General features: G+C 34.8%; 1 protein-coding gene across 1 annotated transcript in view; it reads left to right on the plus strand.

Moving 5' to 3' along the window:
• Positions 1-21,946, plus strand: part of LRP1B (LDL receptor related protein 1B) — a gene marked incomplete at its 3' end in the record, with an annotated part of 2,330,707 nt that overhangs the window by 1,385,670 nt on the left and 923,091 nt on the right. The window contains exon 28 of the mRNA XM_081243013.1: positions 7,526-7,688. Within this exon, the coding sequence (XP_081099139.1) occupies positions 7,526-7,688 (163 nt within the window). The remainder of the gene's footprint in view (positions 1-7,525; positions 7,689-21,946) is intronic.

The following is a 21,946-nucleotide window of genomic DNA, read 5'->3' on the forward strand; positions in this document are numbered from 1 at the left end:
AAGTAATATTCCACTGTATATATGTACCATATCTACTTTATCCAGTCATCTGTCGATGGACATGTAGGTTGTTTCCATGTCTTGGCTATTGTAAATATTGCTGCTATGAACATTGGGGTGCATGTATCTTTTCTAATTAGAGTTTTCATCATTTCCAGATATATGCCCAGGAATGAGATTGCTGTATTATATGATACTCTATTTTTTAGTTTTTTGAGGAACCTCCATGCTGTTCTCCATAGTGGCTGCACCAATTTATATTCCCAGAAGTGTTTTTCTTTTTTTTTTTTGAATTATGCGATAATTAATTACAGCAAAGAGAAAAAACTTCAGAATGTTAAAAAAGCACAAAAATTGTTCGAGAAGGAAGTATAATCATATTATAGTACTTTTTTCATTTGACAACAAAAATGTATATAGTCATAATTACATAAACATTGAGTATTAATTTAACTGAAAATTAAGGTTGTGGGAAGATGGGGGAGAGAAAGTGTGAGTGTGTGTTCATGTGTGTGTGTAGGGGTATAAAGAATTAACTCCTAGTCATGTGTAATAGAAAGTTAATAGATTATATACAAACTTTAAAAACCTTAAAATTATAGTAGAGACATGCCATATAGAATTATGGAAATAAATACAATTGAAATAGCTATAGCAACTGAAAGACAGTAGAGAGAGGTGAAGTGGACACTGCTGTTTTTCACTGTAAGCCTTGATGGGATGTTACTTTTTAAATCATGTGCACTTACTTTATGATAAAAATTTAAAAATCACATTTAAAACAAAATAATCCCCTGGTTTTACAGTTAATTATTATGAAGTCCATCTGCTTACTGTAGTTTACATACTTCTGCCAATCTTTGCTTAGTCATCTTTTCATTGTTCATCCATATTTAAGCTATGATATAGCTCCTCCTACTTCTACTCATTTTTAGAATATGCCAAGCTCATTCCTCCTTGGTAGGCTCTGCCCCCAAATCTCCACACACCTAACAACTTCTTGTCACACTGAGCTCAGTTCAAATATCATCCTCCTCAGAATGCCCTCTGTGATCAGTCACTGAAGTCATTATCCTGTTTTATTTCCTTCATGATGCTAGCAATGTCTATCTAATTCTACCCTTCTTTTTTTTTTTTTTTTTGCGGTACGCGGGCCTCTCACTGTTGTGGACTCTCCCATTGTGGAACACAGGCTCTGGACACTCAGGCCCAGTGGCCACGGCTCACAGGCCCAGCCGCTCTGTGGCACTCGGGACCCTCCCGGACCGGGGCATGAACCCGTGTCCCCTGCATCAGCAGGCAGACTCTCAACCACTGCGCCACCAGGGAAGCCCTAATTCTACCCTTCTTGAGGAGAGAACTGTGTGAGGGATCATCTTGATCATGCCCAAATATAGTTGTTTCATCACAGAACCGTATTTTGTATAAGTAGAGCAGAAAATTTCAAGACAAGTTATTTTTAAATTTCCCTGGCTTCATTTATGGGCATTTATGGAATATCCTTCATGATTTAGCATTAAGTTGAATTACAGGTAATTTAAGGGAACCAAAACTGTCATTGGTATAGACAGTGTAGTTTAGATATAGGTCTAAAAACAACATCCAAGTGATGGGAAGTCAACAAAATCTAATTTTAAAAATTATAAGGATTTGACTACTATATTAGTTTTCTATTTCTGCATAGCAAATTACCCCAAAACTTAGTGGCTTAAAAACAGCAAACATCTATTATATTACACTTTCTGTGAGTCAGAAATTCAGGGGATGCTAAGCTAGGTGGTTGTCATAGGGTTTCTCATGACGTTGTAATGAAGATGTGGGCCAGGACTGCAAGCATCCAGTGGCTTCACTGGGACTGGAAGACTGGCTTCCAAGACCATTCTTGTGATTACTGGCAGTAGACTTCTCTCCTTTCCTACATGGGCCTTGGCACAAGGTTGCTTGTATATCATCATAGCATAGCAGCTGGCTTCCACCAGAGAGAGTGATCCAAAGAGAGAGAGAGCAAAATGGAAGTTATAATACCTTTTATGACTTAGTCTTGAAAATCACACTGTGTCATTTCTACTACATTCTATTTATTTATTTTTTTAACTTTTTATTTTATATTTGAGTATAGGTGATTAACAATGTTGTGTTAGTTTCAGTTGTACAGCAAAGTGATTCAGTTATACATATACACGTATCTATTCTTTTTCAAGTTCTTTTCCCATTTACATAATAAATGGGATTGTTACATAATATTGAACAGATTTCCCTGTGCTATACAGTAGGTCCTTGTTGGCTTCCCATTTTAAATATAACAGTGTGTACATGTCAATCCCAGACTCCCTAACTATCCCTCCCCCTGACCCCTCCTCCCTGGTAACCATAAGTTTGTTCTCTAAGTTTGTACCACATTCTATTTAGTACAAACCAGTCACAAAGAACAGTCCGCATTCAAGTGGAGGAGAATTAAGCTCTACCTTTTGCAAGGGAGAGTATCAAAATGTTTGTGGACACATTTTTTAGATTATCAAAACTACTAACTTATTATCACTTAGCTTATGTATTGCTAGTACTGTGCTATTCTCTAGTGTGTGCTCATTATATGCTGTCACAGAGACATAAGCTAAAGTGTAGTCTTTTAGTTCCCTCTGGGAAGCAACTAATATCTGTGGAATACCTACTACATGTCATTTTACTGGATTCTTAATGTGTGTTGTCTGATTTAATCCCCTGGACAATTTGTAAACCGGATATTATATTTATTTACTACAAAAGCAGAGGCTTTTATGAAGTAGAACATACTCTAAGTAGGGAATTAGGCTGAACTAAATGATATATACTGCTTTACTTTGGTATAATCACACTAGAGGCCTTTGATCCAGTTTAGCCACAGACAGGTTTTGTTTGAAACACAAAATACTTTATAATTAAAAAAAAAAATCAGTTTACCGTATTTAAAAATGGGCAGATTTCAAATGAAGTTCAGAAATTCTTATTTTGTGCTTCTTTGAAACAATAAAGCATTTCTGTATCAAAACAATCAGCTGAAATTGAGTCTTCTTTTTCAGGGAGATGTATACATTTAAGTCATCATCTAGGTTTGTCATAATCCCTCTGAACAGGTTTTACCTATTTATGTTATCTTTCTAATCTTGTGGACATTTATATTTTCTATTTCTGGCTAGTTAAATATAGCAAATAATTAAAGAAAAATCAAGTACTCAACTTTGTCAATATATAATTTTCAAAAAGTTAAAAACATGACTTGTACAAATAGTTAATGAACGTATATTAAGGAATTATTTAGCTTATTAATAAGAGAACCAGCAGGATGGTAAATCTGGTTCAAAGAAGTACAGAAAAGACTGAAGTATTTACAATCAGTGAAAGAAAAAATTCTGGATTAAGATTATAAAGTGAGATATAAAACTAGTTAATGTCATACTGGACAGTAAAACTGGGGTTATATTTACTACCTGATGGAAATCATTTGCATCTCTATTGGACAAAAATTATTTTTAATGTATCAATCTACACATTAATATTTAAATTCATAGAGACTGGGACCTAATCAATATTAAATTGTAAATTAAACAAAGGTATATTCCCTAGAGGAACTAAACAGTCTTTGAAAGGGCCTATTAAACAATGGTCCAGTATGACATTAAACATACATGCAGACATTCCTTTTATATTTTTTCTTAGCAAGATTTTGACTTTGTTCTCAATTATTTTGTGGCATAAACTACTCTACTGAATAATACTTGAAATAATACTTGAGTAGTATTATTTGCTAGAGCTGCCATAACAAAACCTCACAGACTGGGTGGCTCAAAAACCAGAAATCTGTTTTCTCATAGTCCTGAAGGCTGGAAGTCCAAGATCAAGGTGCCGCAGGTTTGAACTTTCTGAGACCTCTCTCCTTGGCTTGCTGATGGCCTTTCCTCTAAGTGCAGGTAGCCCCAGTGTTGTCTCTGTATGTCCTAATCTCTTTTTATAAGGACATCAGTAAGTTTGGTTTAGAGTCCACCCTAATGGCCCCATTTTAATATAATAATCTCTTTAAAGATTTTATTTCCAAATATAGTCACATTTTGAGGTGCTGGGCATTAGGACTTTAACATATGAATTTGCGGGGAAAACAATTTAATCCATGACACTGAGCATATATTACACTGTAGTGAATCAAAAGTGTTTAAGTTCTGCATTCATCAATTCTGTTAATTAATTCCTTGCCTTATGATGTGATGAAAAAGCTGATGTAACATTTTTTTATCCAGTTATAGATTATCATAAGTATCTTCTTTTTTAAAACTTTTCCCTTGAATTTTTAAATTAATTTCCACTGGGTACAACTTTAAGTTTTTACACCTAACATATATTGGGTTTTAAAAAGATAAAGTTACTTACATTTACATAATACTTTAACAAGTTTCAAAATACTTTCAATATTTTTTCACTGTAATTTAAGAGTTTATCAGTATTGATATTTAGATTATTTTATGATTTAGAAGAATGTGGTCAATACTTTCAGATGTTGTAGATATGAACAGAAAAGCAAACTTTGCTTTTGGCAAGTAAGAAATTCTGAATGACCATAAAGCAGCTATTTGAAAAGAACAGTGAGGGCAAAATCCTGGGCACTTTTGGTTGAAGAATGAATAAAAGGCAACTAGAGAAACAGAATAACAGGAACATATGTAATTTTTTTTCTAGTAACAGTAAAGTAATAAGGGTCTTACTAAAATTTTAGAGACAATTTTGTAACGTAAAAATCTCCTAAAATGTTCAAGTCATCTATCTATCTATCTATCTATCTATCTATCTATCTATCTATCTATTGGCTTGCTTACTGGAAGTCTTTGTTTAATTGCTTTAATTCTCTAATCTCAATAAACATCACATTAAAAGCAGATAGAAACTTCAAATATAGGAAAAGGAAACAATGCCAATTCCCACAGTTACTGTTTGGCTAATTATTAGGTTCTTTAGTGAGACCTTGCCGCTTCAAACTAGGATATTGTTAACAATACCTATTGTTTCAGTAGCAGAGCATCTTTCTGCAGCCATACAGAGTTGAAAGAAGTTGTGAATGCTGTCAAATGGCTCTTTTGTCTGAATTTACAATTGTATAGACTAAACCAACTGCATGCCTAGCATGAGAGATAGGTCATTGAATGGACTTTGGCACATAATTTATCTGAACCCTAGGTATCTGAAATGGCATTTGAAACAGTGGGTTCTGTTCTCTAGCTGCTATAATAATGCAAAGGGAATAAAAAAACAAAGCTAAGTATACATTTCCACATTTCTGGAGCCAGAAAAAAATAGTTCAGAAATTTAAAACTCCTGGCTGCTGAACTGATTCATGTACTTTGTGGAACATTTAAATGCTTATGTTTCCATAAAGACTGTGTAATTCAGAAATGAAACTGTAATTGATAGACTGGCAATCTGCATCCAGTGAACTGCAATATCTACTTTTTGCTTGCCCTTGCAGGGACTGATAGAAATTCCCACAAAATTGTTGCTTTCTCTACCTTGCTTTGACAATATATATATACCATTATGAATATAATGATGGCATAAGCATCTATGTTAGTTTTCTATTGAAAGAATATCATTCACATAGCAACATGTTACCAAGAGTCTTTTTGAAACATAGAGCAAGAAGCGTATTTAGGTTCAGATTACAGAAGGAAACTCTACTTAGCCAATGAATCACAGATCCATATTAAGTTCAAACAAGGAGGTATCAAATTATAATTTTCAATAGATAAATATATGACTGTCATAAAATTCAGGAATTAATATGGACCAGAAATTTATGTATGGCATTATTGGGAGAACCAGCCCAATACTGATGATCTAAGACCATTAGTGGAATTGAATGCTTCTAGGCATCTTAAAGAAAAGGAATGTTTAAATGAGATCTGTAGTTAGGTATAGAAATGGTCAGTGCCTCACAGGCTAAGAGACTAGAATTTTGAGGGTTATCCTTTCTACTAGATAAATATCAACAGGTTAGCATGAAATTTCACAGTGTAGTTCTGATCAAATAGAAAATACTCAAGTCAAAAACAGGTACAAAGAGCTAACACCTATCCTTCTCAAACTCTTCAAAAATATAGCAGAAGGAGGAACACTCCCAAACTCATTCTACAAGGCCACCATCACCCTGATACCAAAACCACACAAAGATGTCACAAAAAAAGAAAACTACAGGCCGATATCACTGATGAACATAGAGGCAAAAATCCTCAACAAAATACTAGCAAAGAGAATCCAACAGCACATTAAAAGGATCATACACCATGATCAAGTGGGGTTTATCCCAGGAATGCAAGGATTCTTCAGTGTAGGCAAATCAGTCAATGTGATACACCATATTAACAAATTGATGGAGAAAAACCACATGATCATCTCAATAGATGCAGAAAAAGCTTTCGACAAAATTTGACACCCATTTATGATAAAAGCTCTCCAGAGAGTGGGAAGCAGCTGCATCACACGGGGAGGTCAACTTGGTGCTTTGTGACCACCTAGAGAAGTGGGATAGAGAGGGTGGGAGGGAGACGCAAGAGGGAGGGGATATGGGGATATATGTATACATATAACTGGTTCACTTTGTTATACAGCAGAAGCTAACACAACATTGTAAAGCAATTATACTCCAATAAAGGTGTTAACAAACAAAAACAAAAACAGATACATTCTTCTAGAGTTTCACCCTCCATCTGAATCACTAGCTTCCTCATTTTTTAAAATTTAAATTTGAATTAATTAATGTGAAATTCAATAAAGGTTCGGTTTTTCAGTCACACTAGCCACATTTTAAATGCTCACTAGACACAGTCGTTATTCTCTTGCACAGCATAGATAATATAATATTTCCAATATTGCAGAAAGTAGCGTTCAACAGTGCTCTTCTAGAGGTTTAATCAATCTTTGAGCAATCCTGTTTTCATTGCCTACATATGCCATCAAAAGAACATACTATTCTTCCTTTTGCTTTATTTCCAAGTACTGGATACTTTTTGTAAATAAAGGTATTTACAGCTCTCCTTTTTTTTTTTAATAGAAGAGGATCTGAAAATAAGGGTTTACTTAGTTCACAAAAAATATTTACTCCTCTTACTACTAAAGCATTTAGCTGTGTCACTGAACCACTTATGCCCATTGGGTTAAATGAACTATTTGGACAAACGCAAAAACTAGGAGAAATATTTTATTGTAAATACCTATTCTTTAGGATTTAGAAACTCCTTGTCCTTTTATCTAGGTCATCCTCAGTCCTTAGATAGCAAGAAGAAAGGTATCAAGAGGTAGTCATTATTTTACAGAATAACTACTTACTTACTTTGGCATAGCAAGAAATTATCTTTGCAGTTTTGTTTTGTTTTGTTTTTTTTAATCATAAAACTACCTGTACTTTTGGAATATCCTCTGTGGTGGTTTGGGCAGACTTATGTACTCTTTGGCTTATGATACTAGATTTGCACCTGTGATTCAGTGATTTTGTGTGTGTGTTTTTCAGATGTGCAACAAATGGCGATTGACTGGCTCACCAGAAATCTCTATTTTGTGGACCATGTCAGTGATCGGGTCTTTGTGTGTAATTACAACGGGTCTGTGTGTGTCACCCTGATTGACCTGGAACTTCATAATCCTAAGGCAATAGCAGTAGATCCAACAGCAGGGTAAGAAATTCTTCTTTATAGTGTTTGATCTTGAATAATTTCCGTTTAAAAAAATCAGAGTCTGACAAGAGTTGCGGAATGTAAGACGACAGGCTCATAAAATGTTTTTAATGTTTATTTGAGCAGTTGCATTGCAGGAAGGAAAAAAGAAGTTGTAATCTACCATTCAGAAGCTGAGGCATACCAATTCCTTAACACATCAGTATTGCAGAGCTAACCTAAGACACAGACAACCCACTACTCTTCCAAGAATTGCTTTGGGGTTGCCAGAGAAGACCCTCAGCATAGTTTTAGGTTAAAGAGAGGAGACTTAAGTTATTTAGCAGTGGACCTTGTGGTTAGCAGACTTCAAAAATACTACCTGAAATATGGAATATTAACAAACTTAGCTCCAACACAACATTTAGTATTTATGAAAGGGCATAACACATGTTCAACGGTACTAGCAAAACATTAAGGTTGTCTTTGTTAGTTGAAACCATTGTTTTTTTCTCTAACTACTGATGTGTAAACACTATATTACTATGGAGCTACAGAATTAATCATCAGAATCCATCTTCACTTTTTCTTTGACTTTCCAATTTTGCAAGCCACTCTATTGGTTAAAAAGAGACCTTATTTTATCTGAACTTCTTTTAGCTAATAGGCTCATTCATCTTTTTTTAATATTTCATAATTTTTCAAAATATAGGTATACATGTTTAAATTCCCAAAAACTCTGTTCATATAATTAGAAAATTAATATAGGAATTATGCTTTAATTTTACAAACACTATGGTATTGTATAAAGTTCTCTAAAGCCAGTTTTTTTTTTTACCAGTAACTATTGGGAAAGGATACTTTCAAATTAATGGCTTAGTGTAAAACTTAAGTTGAAAGAGCTGGTGCTTTTTTCAGATGTAAGTTGTAGTAAAGATTTGAAAACTAAAATATTATACTTGTTATTGTTTTAATCGTCCCCAAGCAGTTCAGGCTGAAATGTCTAATGGAACATATCCTAAACTGGCATAAGTCCCCATTCAATAAATGGGAAAATATTTACTGAAGAACCAGCTGTCATCCATATGTGGACTTTTGTCACTCTTAAAGTCTGATTGAATATTAAGATGTATCATCACAATGGTTCTGATTTTGACAAGAACAGCTTGCATGTAAGAGCTTTGCTAGGAAGGCTGTGTAATATAATGCTTGAATGTAGCTCTATTTGTATTTGCAACAGATGGTTACTTGACTCAATCTGACTGCAGTGATGCTTCAAAAGACATAAGTAAGAGAAATTGTATTTAAACTGATTTGTTTGGGTGTTGGTTAAGTGTAGTAAGGAAGAACTGGAAAATTACAAATGTGCTAACAGCATTCTTTTGGCATTCTGTTTAGAAATATATTTGCTTGCGTGTTTTTCCCTGGATGTGCTAATTGAATTTAAAATTAGCCTTTAGATAGTCTTGTCTGTCAGAAATGTTGAGGTGAAGCTATTGTGTTTCTCCCGTTTTTATACCACTCTTATCCTTCCCCATTCTTTTTTTTTTAAACATTTATGTATTTATTTAGCTGTGCCGAGTCTTAGTTGTGGCATGTGGGATCTAGTTACCTCACCAGGGATCGAACACAGGCCCCCAGCATTGGGAACTTAGCCACCGGACCACCAGGGAAGTCCCAATCTTTCCCCATTCTTAAAAACAAAGATCCAGAGACCCTTTTCAAATAAAACTGCCAACCTGAAATATAATATATGTGACACCATCTCCCTTTCTGAAAAGCAACATGTTTTATGTTCTCAAGCTTCCTATTTCTCCCTGTCATTACATGAAAGAACCATACTTTGTCATTTTTGTCAAAGGAATTAGGAGTAGAAAACCCTTACACTGTTTGTGCTTATTTTCTGCTGGATTCCTTTGGGCCCTGGATTCCTTTACTGTTTAAGTGTAATTTTGTCATGTATCATTTATCACAATAGGTTCTTTGGAAATTTTTTTGTTTGAGTTTGCTCTGTCTCTCTATCACTGTGTTTCAATCCTGAATTCTAGGAATCAGAGGAGGAAAAGCTATGCTCTTTTATAAGTATAATCCCATTTGTAATAGGACACTTAAAAAATATTTATTTTTCTCTTCATACTGTATCAGAAATTTGGCTAGGTTTAATGTGATGCTACCTAGGGAAGGAACAGCAGGTTTTTTCTTTTCTTTTCTTTTCTTTTTTTTTTTTTCCTTTAACTTCTACTTTGGGGAACTCAAGGGTAATTTGAATAGTTGAGGTTAGAACAACTCTGCATGACCTACTAAAGGGGACATGCACCACCAGTGAAATTTCTCCCATGTTTTCCTAATTGTCTGAGGTATATTTCTTTGGCTCTGTCTGTTATAACTTCAGTTCAGAAAACATCAGAATGTCTTAAAAGTCTGACCCGACTCTTAGAGCTTGACCTTAATATGTATGGAAATGGCTGGAGATTTGCCTTACCTCCCCACAGGCTGCATTGAAAAGAAATATTTTTTACTTGGCTGTACTTTTTACTTTTCTCAACCTCCTAGTTCCTTTTTTATCTAAGAAGTTTTACAATATTATCATTATTATCATTCTAAAATTTTTTAATTTATTTTTTACTTCTCCACAGGTTGAATATAGATTAGTAATTTTCTCTAGACTATCAATATGACTTGGGCCAGGCTCCAATCCAAATTTGCCAGGAGGAGATTGTTTATAAACATTTTTAATTCATTTTCTTTGTTTTTGTGATGTTGATATTGACTCATTAATTCAGGTTATTTTTCTGGGGATACTTCTTGAGATTTTCTTCTTCATTTCAAATTTTAGCAATATTTTCTTCCAATGGTTTCTTGAAGAAATTTCTAAAATTACTTCTATACAGTCATTAGAGTTTGAAGGTAGCATAGAGATTATAGTCCAACCAATATCAAAAATAGCTTTTCTGATAGTTGTTATTAGAGCTCTGCTTGTTTAGTGATTATGAATTTAATCTGAAGTCACTCTCCCTAGGATCAAATCCTGCCTAGTTACTAGCTGTGTGATGTTGGATGCCTCTTTGTATCTTTATTTTCTTACCTTAAAAATATGAATAATGATAATCCACTAAAGGGCTGTTGTGAGGATTAAATAATGCCAAACATATAAAGCACTTTAACACTTTTTGAGTTGTAGAATATGTGAAGTTCTCTTTTTCATGTTGCCTTAAAAATAACTACTAATCTTTCCAACACTTACAATACTGCTGTGAATTGAGTGATGAGACCAATATTCCACCTCATTAAAGATGATCTTTTCATTTCCAGCCTAATTCTCTTTCTACTACAAATGCTTCTGAAATGACTTACTTCAAAGAGACTAAATCTATTATATAATCAAGTACTGAGTAAAAGGAGGGGAAATGAGAAAATAAAGTGATATGACCTGGGAGTAAAGATGAAATGTATATGTGATGCTGGAGGATAAAAAGTACAGAGTAACTGTAGGTATAGAGAAGGAAATAGCAGAGGAAACCATTTTCATAATTTATGTTGTGAAAGGTATGTTTGGATTACATTCAAGGTCTTTCAAAAGATAAAGGTAAAGAATAAAATCCCTTCACACTTACCTTTGTCAGTTGAACTGTATTTTTTAATATGAAATTTTTTCAGTAATAAACCATATAGTGTTTGAGTCTGATGAGGGTTGTAACTGAGGACAGGAGTGGAACTAGTATACAATTTTGGTTCTAGGATGTGGCTCTAAGTTTGCTATTAAATTAAAATCATCACACTAAACTTGATACAAGAATACATTTCACCATAATTATCAAATCGTTACAACACTATTGCAAAAGTGAGGATCAATTAATCCTAAGGATGATAAATATTAGAAAAACAGAGTAAAATTGAAGAGATATTTTTAGGGATGAAGTTGGATTTGAAAATTTGAGGAAAATATTTTGGGGGACTTGAGGTACCATGTATAGAACTCATATTCAGTAAAGTTATGTGAGATGGCCAAATTGAGGGAGAAGGGAAATCCCCCATATCATGTGAAACAGCAGAAATTGACTATGTTCCAAGTACTATGTATACCCTTTTTCTATGTAGGATGGACTTTTGACTTGTTGAGAATGAATGGCAGAGTGATCTGTAGGATTTATTTGTGAATCCATGACCGCTTGTCAGTATTAAGGGGAAAAATGTGTTGTCTTTGTTCTCTATAAAAGCAGTCCATCTGCCAGGAGGCAGAGGAGGACTGAAACTTAAGTTTCAGAAGTTGAATTCACAGAGGAGTGATTGACAGTGTTTAATAGATAATAAACCCTTTCTCAACACCCACCTGGATCCCCACTGTTGGTGAAACTAGTCATGGCTGAGAAATTAAAAATAGAATCAAAGTTAACATCTATCAGGGAGCAGCACTGACTAATGAAATTCTAATCTGAGATGCTGTGTGAATGTTGGAAGCTAGAAAATGAAGTAGGTCTGCCTATGACCATGAAGGAAGTTTTGTAACAAGGGGAGCCTTGGGATAGATACCAAATTTCTCACGTCCATGAGGTGGCCCGTAGAGCCAGCCCAGGTTCCAAGTTGCAGCCTGCACTCACTAGGCACTTGCAGTAGGACAGTAGAATTGTGGCAGAGTTTTGGCTATTAAATCCGTCAGGCTACAGCAGTTCCCCTTTATCCAGTTTTGCTTTCTGTGGTTTTAGTTACTTGTGGTCAACCATGGTCCAGAACTATGAAAAAATTCCACAAATAACTAATTTGTGAGTGTTAAATGACTCAATGTTCTGAGTAGTGTAGTGCCATCCAGCTCTGTCCCTGCTGAGATGTGAATCATCCCTTTGTCCGACGTACCCTGATCATTAGGCACTTAGTAGTCTATGTTTTCAGATCCACTGTCACAGTATCTCAGTGCTTGTGTTCAAGTAAACCTTATTTTACTTAATAATGGCCCCAAAGCACAAAAGTAGTGATGCTGAATTTGGATAAGCAAAAGAGAAGCCATAAAGTGCTTTCTTTAAGGAAAAGGTGAAAGTTCTCAACTTAATACGAAAAGAAAAAAAATTGCCAAGGTGCTAAGATGTATGGCAAGAACAAATCTCCTATCCATGAAATTGTGAAGACGGAAAAAGAAATTCATGCTAGTTTTGCTGTTATGCCTGAAACTGCAAAAGTTATGGCTGCAGTGCATAAGCGGTTAGTTAAGATGGAAAAGGCATTATATTTATACAATAAGATATTTTGAGAGAGAGAGACCACAGTCACAAAACTTTCATTACAGTATTATATAATATATTGTTCTCATTGTTCTATTTTATTGTTATTGTTGTTAATCTCTTACCGTGGCTAATTTATAAATTAAACTTTACCATATGTATGTATGTATAGGAAACACATACAGTCAGCCCTTCATATCTGCAGGTTTTGTATCTGTGGGTTTTATATCCAAGGATTCAACTAACCATGGACCCACATCCATGGATTCAACTTGAAATTTCACCCCATGGTTGGTTGAAACCATGGATATGGAGGGCTGACTATATTTATTGTAGTACTCAATCTTATGTAAGAGAGTGGATTTGGGGATCCATAGGGGCTTCTGGAACCTATCTCCCATAAATACTGAGGGACAGCTATATATATATATATATATATATATATATATATATATATATATATATATGGTTTGGTACTATCCATGATTTCAGGCATTCACTGGAGGTCCTGGAATGTATCCCCCATGGGTAAGGCAGTACTACTGTACACTGTAGGCAAATTAAAGCTACAGATTGCACCCCTACAACTAACCACTATCTACTGATTTGAGGATTCAGATGAATCTGAAGTTTCTATGGGTTTGAACATTAGGAAGTATCTAAAGATATTCCCCTATGTATTGTTTTCTCCTCTTGGAAGTATCAGTCTTGGTGGGTTGGATGCTCATCTACAATTCATGACTGCCCCTAATCTTTTGAAATTCACATTCCTATTGTGATATGTTGCAAATTGTGGGTCCTGACATTTTAAGGAAGAACTACCCTCTACACATACCCGCATACTCACACACAGAAACATTATCTATATCTAGATAGATAGATTAGATAAATAGATATTTCCTGTATCCTTCACCACTGCAATATAGCCATGTCTCATTCCTACAATCAGATGCAACACCCTATTGCTCAAGGAGAGAGATGTTTCTTGAAGATAATGTAAACTTAGTTTCTCTCAGTATCTTCTTGTATATTCCTCTTCATTAGAAGAAAACTCAGAAAAACATGGAAACATTTTAATAGCTCTGATCATTATTCTCCTGAATTTCTGTATTACCCTGCTCTAATTTCCCTTTTGTGCATCTTGAATTTAAACTTTTTTTCTTTTTTAAAGATTTAGGAACAAAATGAACTGCTAAAGCTATATTTTGGTCTGTTAATTTATTTTGAGACAGTCTTGGTCCTAAAGATAGTAATAGTACTCAGGTAGGCAGACCTCCAAGTTCATTTATACGTAAGAGAATGCCAAGGAAGTTACTTGTCCACTTCTCCTTATACTCAGTGGGTGATTAATGCAGTACAATGAAAGCAACCTTAGTCTTATAAATTTGTATTAATTATTTCAAAAATTTTACCTATGTGTTTTCTTACCTGTATCAAAATTCAAGTGGATATCATTATAGCACTAGCTATATTTCTATCTTTTTATTTATCTATAAGCTATCTAAATATCTATGTGCGTACTCCCCATTTTACACTACTACTCCCTTCTCTGTGTGATTCTAACAATCTTGGATTTAGAATAGAGAATTATCTAAGAAATTGGCATCTACCTATTTTAGACCAAATTACTAAGTGCCTAAGGAGAGTTACCACCTGCCACTTTTCAATCCAAAGTTCCTTTCAGAAATTACTGATGTGAAAAGGCAAGGCAACATGAATATACAGTTATGTGTTTCATGGTCTGCACCATTTTGACTAAAGTTAGTGGTTCAGAGGCACATCCAAAAGTATAAATCCATATGAACTGTCTTTTATATGAGTTAATTTTTTTTCTCATTAATTAATTTTTTCTAGGTTCAACCTCTTTCCAAACTCCTCCACAGACATTTCCTCAAGTGGAGGTTTATGTATGGCATTGCCTTTAATTACTGTCTCCTTCAGTTACAAATGATTATTCTATTATATTATAATTAGCTTGGGAATATGGAAGAGCAGCTAGGAGTGACTTATTATGTTCAGTACAGCCTTTACTGGAACCTTAACCCACATTGATTTAACTCCCATTGTGTGTTCTTGAGTCATATCATTCACAATGTCAAAATAATGCAGAACATTCTACATCTCTGTTTGTTCTCTTTGCTGTTCTCTCTCTGTCTTTTTTTTTCTATAAGTTTTCAGTGTTTGTTAAACTTATCTCTAAACTACTGAGTTTAAGAATTTATTTCTAGTAATTATACTTAATGTCTTCCCAGCCTTCTAGCCACTCCCTATTAAAGACATATCTTCTCTGAATTCTCACTGATTAATGCTGACCACTCAAATAGATAAAGTAACAGAAAAGCTGTACACAGACTAAATTATGAAGGAATTTATTATTTCACCTAAAAATCTAGATTTAGGACAGTCCCTGGTTTGGTTAATTTATTGGCTCAACAATAGCATTTAACCATCTGGGTTCCTCCTACCTTTTTATTCTGTGATGTTATCTTTAGTGTGTGCTTTTCAAATTAATACCTCTGTGGTCATAAGACGGCTACTGAAGTTTCAGGGATCCCATGTAGAAACATGGTATTCAGTTAAAAAACAGCATTATTTCTTCCTTGGGCATAGAAGAGCTCCCAAAGCACATATTCCCTCATGTCTTCTTGGTCACAACTGGGTACATGGCAACCTAAATAAGCCAGCAATAGACAACTTTTACCATCTGCACATGAAAGACAGTGTGACATGGGAGTGAGTATATGATAACATAGAAGAATGAAAAATGGATTATGAACCAACATCATCTTCTACAGACACTGTATTATGATAGTCCTTTCTCATGTGCAGCCCTTTGTCTTTGTTCTTCTCAGGCACTGAGGGACCTCTTTTCACTTAGCTAAACCTGTTTGGAATATGTACAAATATTATTTTCCAACCCTTCATTTCACCTTCTCTGAGAGTTCCTCCATTTCCTTTTAGCCCAGATTGTTAAAACTCTTTCTGAGGAATATTTTTCTTATCACTTTTCAAGGCAAATTACAGTTGATTTTTGTTTCTTTGCTTTCTGTAACTTTTTCTACAATACTAAGAGGCTGGGGTGGGGACACTGTGGATAGCACTCAACTATGCCTTTAAAGATATAGTTTAAGAAGCTGATGGGAGCTTTTATTCTATCAGATTTTCTAACACTTTTGCAAGCTATGTGAACATTTCTAAGCCACTGGGGTAATATTAAGTAAATTATTGTTTCACTTATAAAATGATTCTAAGGTGGCATGAAAGCCTTCTTACTCTCTGCCAAAGAGTAGTTTACCTACTGGAAGAAGTTGTGCTGTTACTAGAAAAGAATAATTTTATATTTTCAAGTAGTTAAAATTTATTTCTAATTGTTTGCTACATGCAAAGTTCTATGAAAACAAGAGGTAGTAATAAGTCAGTGTTATTGCTTTTGAAAATAAATGGACAACTTTCCTGTAGCACTCAGGTTTGATCAGGGCATCAAAGATAATGATATAATCTATTCTCTTATGGAGCTTGGAGTATAGCAGTTATGCATCAAATATCAACTATTACAATCAGTAGATACGGTTACTATAGTTTACCCCCCAAACTTATAGATAATAAACAAAATATTAAGCAGTAATTTATTTGTCATTTCTGAGATAAATAATGGATCGGGCATAAATGTTACTAAAAAAAATTTTTTTGAGAGAATCTTGGTTTGTAAACACCACAAAGGAAAGGACAAAATTTAAAAACAATAAAATAAGTACTTGAACACATAACATAAATTCAGGATTTTGCCATATACATTATAATCACATTAAACTAAAAAAAAAAAACAGGAACAAAAAATAGAAACAACATTCAGCTTTTATGCTGGGTTAAATTTTGTTCTGCTTAACTGCTGAGACTTGCACGATATTGAACCAAATTTGATATTTTCCCTTGAGCCAGACTGTCAGTGGTTTGATTTGGGAGAAATTAACCTGGCTTTTAGGGTCAAAGTGAATGTTTTCCAATGTCAAGTGATTTTTACTCAACATTTTTTTTTTTTAATCATGCAAAGGGAAAAGGCAAATCTTGAGAGTCTTTGGTATTCTTTCGGTTTTATTTAGATAATTGTCTTTGTTAGCACTTGCAAAAATTGTGCACAGGCAGGGGACATCACCCTTCCTGATTACAAGCTCTACTATAAAACTACAGTCATCAAAAGATCATGGTAATGGAAAAAAATAGACACATAGACCAATGGAACAGAATTGAGAGCCCAGAAATAAACCCAAGCATATATGGTCAACTGATATTTTTGACAAGGGAGCCAAGAATACTTAATGGAGAAGAGATAATCTCTTTGATAAATAGTGCTAGGATAATTGGATATTCATATGTAAACTAATGAGGCTGCACCCATATCTTATATAACTCACAAAAATTAACTCAAAATGCATTAAAGACTTAAATGTAAGACCTGAAACCATGAAATTCCTAAAAGAAAACATAGGAATAAAACTTCTTGACATGGGTCTTGGCAATCAATTTTTTAACATGACACCTAAAGCACAAGCAACAAAATAAAAAATAAATAAACAAGTGGAAGTACATCAAACTTAAAAGTTTCTAAATAGTAAAAGAAACCATCAACAAAGTGAAAAGATAACCTACAGAATGAGAAAAAAAATATTTGCAAACAATATATATAAGTGGTTAATATCCAAAAATATATAAATAACTCATACAACTCAATAGCAGAAAAACCAACACAATTCAAAAATGGGCAAAGACATGCAGTCGCTTGCCCATGACAACACCATAGGATGAAAGTGGGAGCATACATTTCCAATGAATACTTTGCCATCTCAGCCAATGTCTTCTCTTCTGTTACCAAATATCCATATGCATTCTTCTTCCCATATATAGAATCCACTACAATTAAGTCAAAGTAGAGGATCTGTAGGTGATGTGCAGTCCTCTCTATTGAGTCCTTTTGTTGCTCCTTGTTGTACAGCAAAGTATGAACCAAAAGACAAGATATATAAATTGATGGACCAGTGATAAAATAGCAAAAAAAATCCATTTAGAAGGAAGCAGACAGTAGTCATTGGGACAGAGCAGTAATGGAGTCTACCAGGCAAGTAAAGTGAAGACCTTCTGTTTCAGGGAATGTTTCAGGGAAAACTTCTTTTCCCTGTAACACTTCCCCTTGTCCATTGTTCTCCTTTATCTATGCTTCCACTGGGAGGTTCTTTCTAGTCTGCTGTGCTGAATACTGCATCTAAAGTTGGCAGTGGGGAATATCCTCTCCCTTGGGGGTATTTCACAGATTGTTTGTTGTTCCTTTCAAGTTGCTTTAAGGTTTGAAGAGACAAAGGATCTTGTAAGCTAGGCTCTTGGCTTTTGAAGTTACAAATTCCCTTGAAAATTAGTAGATTTTTTTCTTTGCTTCCCATTACTTCTATATACCAATAACCACACTTGGTTATAGTTTAAAAATAATTATCAAATTATTTCTTTCCACCTCACTTTCTTGGTTTTCTCTTTCAGCATATTAGTGGTCACTTTGAGGCCTGAAAACAATGATTCAGTGGGAAACAAATACCTTTTGTCTGAAGGGTAAATTCCTTCAGAAGGAATTTGAGAAGTCTTAATTGGCTTTTGTTGCTCAAAGCCATTTGCAATATTTTTTCTTACTACTCAGGTTCCAGAAGCAATTGGCTTTTCTAAACCTGGGAGACCCCAGTTTTGGCTTCTCTTTCATTTTTTGCTATCAAACAGGCAATTCTGGGGGCTTCCCTGGTGGCTCAATGGGTGAGAGTCCACCTGCCGATGCAGGGTACACGGGTTCGTGCCCCGGTCCGGGAAGATCCCACATGCCGCAGAGTGGCTGGGCCCGTGAGCCATGGCCGCTGAGCCTGTGCGTCCAGAGCCTGTGCTCCGCAACGGGAGAGGTCACAACAGTGAGAGGCCCACGTACTGCAAAAACAAACAAACAAACAAACAAAACACAGGCAATTCTAACTTAGACTCTTTTTTTTTTCTTTTTCTTTTTCTTTTTTTTTTTTGGTAATATCTTACCAAAAAAAGCACGCAGTAACTAATACAACTACTATTATACTTTTAAACTTCTTCCTTTAAACCCACAATGCTCAATAAGCACTGGTTTTTCCTTCCAAGATATTCTCCAAAATTTTACAAAGGACATTTTTAGTCAAGTATTTTAACCTTGAGTATTTTCAGTCCTGAACAGTTACCCTGCTGCTGCTGCCTTACCGTTAAGCCAATGTTATGCAGTCTAGATTCTTATTAAGGTAGTTCTATACTTGTGGTAACAACTTCTGAATTTGTTGTGGTAAAACGTGGTACTATAAATTTCAGTGGATAACACAATAGAAATGTGTTTCTTGTTTGATTGCTCAAGTTAGAGTCCAGTGTTCCTATTTATTAGGTAGTTTTTCTCCATGTGTTGATTCAGGAGGTTCATTTTGTTTTGTGGTTTCTACATCCTTCAGGGCCTCAGAATCTTCTGATTTTTGATGGGAGAGGAAAGGCACATCTGCTGTTTTAAAACTGAAAGTGACATCTAGTCATTTAATCACATCTGAATGCAAGGGGGCTAGATAACATGGTTTGTAGCTGAGAAGTTGTCAGCCACTTAAGATTTTGGAAATGGGGGTGGGTATGAGTATCTGGTTGACAGATGACTGTCTCTGCCATTGTAATCACTATGTGATTCCATAATATATATGTATATATATAATATATATTATATATATATTGTTTTCTGGTTACTAAAACAAATGTAGATCAGGTTATCATTTCAAAGCCTTTGTTTCTGAAAAGTATTTTAAATTGAGTGGGTTCATCTTTTTGCAAAGTGTTTTATATTCCCCTGAATGTTCAGAATTTAGGTTTATCACTTCATCTTAAGTGAGTCATTTTTATTAAATTCATCTTTCCTCTTGAGACATTCACAAATATAAATCATCTATTAAAAATTTGTCTGGCTGATATAATCAGAGAAATAAGTAGATTATATCCTGGTCAATGAGTGAAATAATAGGCATCTCTACATTGGAAAAATTTCACTAAATACCTGGTGCCATATTCCTAGAACCTAAGCACCCTCTTCTCTGAAAGGGCTAGAAATACCGTGAGATTTTATTTTCACTCTTTTCAGACATCAGAATGAGTCTTCTTCCTCTATTTGTGTTTCTTAAGATCTCACTACTACTCCCAACCCATGGAAGGTCTTATCTTTCCAGACTGAGTGTCTTAGATTTTATTTGATACACACTAGGCTATTATTTATCCTTTTGTTTGTTTATTTTGTTGCATACTCTGAATAAATGTATTGTTTGTACAAATTCAACCCGAGAGTGGAGGACAAAATGAAGTATTGATGAAGGTAACACTAGAGGTAGAAGAGAAAAAGAAGGCAGTTCAATGGTATAAATATAGTATTATAAGGTTCAGTACATTTTAGAATACTTTTGACACTAGAAATCCTAACTCCAGCTGGCTTAAATAAGTTAATTTGTTTTCTCACTAAAGAGGAAGTCCAGAGGGGAATTCCCTGGCAGTCCAGTGGTTAGGACTCCACACTTTCACTGCCAAGGGTCCAGGTTCACAGTTCCTGGTTGAGGAACCAAGATCCCACAAGCCACGTAGCATGGCCAAAAAAAAAAAAAAAAAAAGAAGGCCAGAGAAGAGCAATCTTGGTTACATCTAGACTTGGTTGAATTGATGCCTAAACATCATCGGAAAGCCACATCTCTTCCATTATGTCTGCTTTGCCATCCACAGCTACACCCCAGTTCCTTTTCCCTCATGGTCACAAGGTTGCTGCCAGCAGCAACTAAGAAAAAATTGCTTCCTTATTCTCATGCAGCAAAAAAAAGAGAAAGAAACCTGGCCCCTCCCTAAATATGGACTAAAAATCCATTACTTCATTCTGAATGGCTACATAAGGTTGCTTTCTTATACCTGGAGCAGTATTGATGGCTGGGGGAATCACATATGCTCTTTGAGTTTGTATTAATCAGAATTCACCCCAAGATCTGAAAGTGGGTTCAATTTCCCCTGAGTCATGTGGACTTTGGTAGTGATGGGGATATGAGGAATGATGACTATCTGAACATAATCAAGTTTCTGTTGGGAGAAAAAAAAACTGGAAAAAAGCAAAACAGATAATTTCAGTGAGAATGGAACAGAGATGTATGCATTCAATGTCATGGGAATATTTGCTGTGGAATGCAAATTTTACTCTATTTGAGAGTAAAATTGTATTTTTCCTGATGGATATTTTAAGGTTCTTTATCAAAGCCCTGTGAATATTAGATAAGGATGGCAATGGAGATGATAATGATGTTGATGATGACAAAGATGGCAGTCAAAACTGCATCAGTAACATCAGTGAAGGTGATACTCACTTTACCAAGGCAATTATTGAAACTGTGGCTAGCAAGTGTGTATTTTGATCTTGAAGTTTGCTAAATTTAAAGAGAAAGTCCTAGTTTATTCCACAGGGAAAGAAACTGTCAAGGTCTTTAGTGACTTCCCAATAAATAAGAGAGACAAATGTTTAGGTGATTGATGATAAGGCAATTACTAGTTAGACTAGCTGCTGGACACTCTGCCTTCTTTTAGATCTTCTTACTCTTTGATCTGTATATGTTTCTATTATTCAGACAAGTAATTGAACTTAATAAACAGATACATGGTAATACATCAATATCCTTTCATGAATTGTAGCAAGTGTAACACACTAATACAAAATGTTACTAATAGGGGAACTGTGAGTGAGAAAGGGGACTCTGTATCTACTCAATTTGCTATAAACATAATGCTCTAAAAATGAAGTCTATTAATTTTTTTTAAAGAAAGAGAAAAAGAACTGTGTTGTGAGTGATTATATGACTGTAATTGCAGATCAATCAGGAAACAAATGACAACTGCAGAATAATTCTATCTTTTCTGCTTTAGTATTGACATCTAGGACTTCCACGTTCTCATTTAATTACAAATCCCAAAAATGCCTTTCTTCTCTGCTTTCTGTATACTGCTAAGCTATGAACTCTGGGAGAG

This window comes from Mesoplodon bidens (genome assembly GCF_964165515.1).
Source record: "Mesoplodon bidens genome assembly, chromosome: 8".
NCBI classification, from domain to species: Eukaryota; Metazoa; Chordata; class Mammalia; order Artiodactyla; family Ziphiidae; genus Mesoplodon; species Mesoplodon bidens.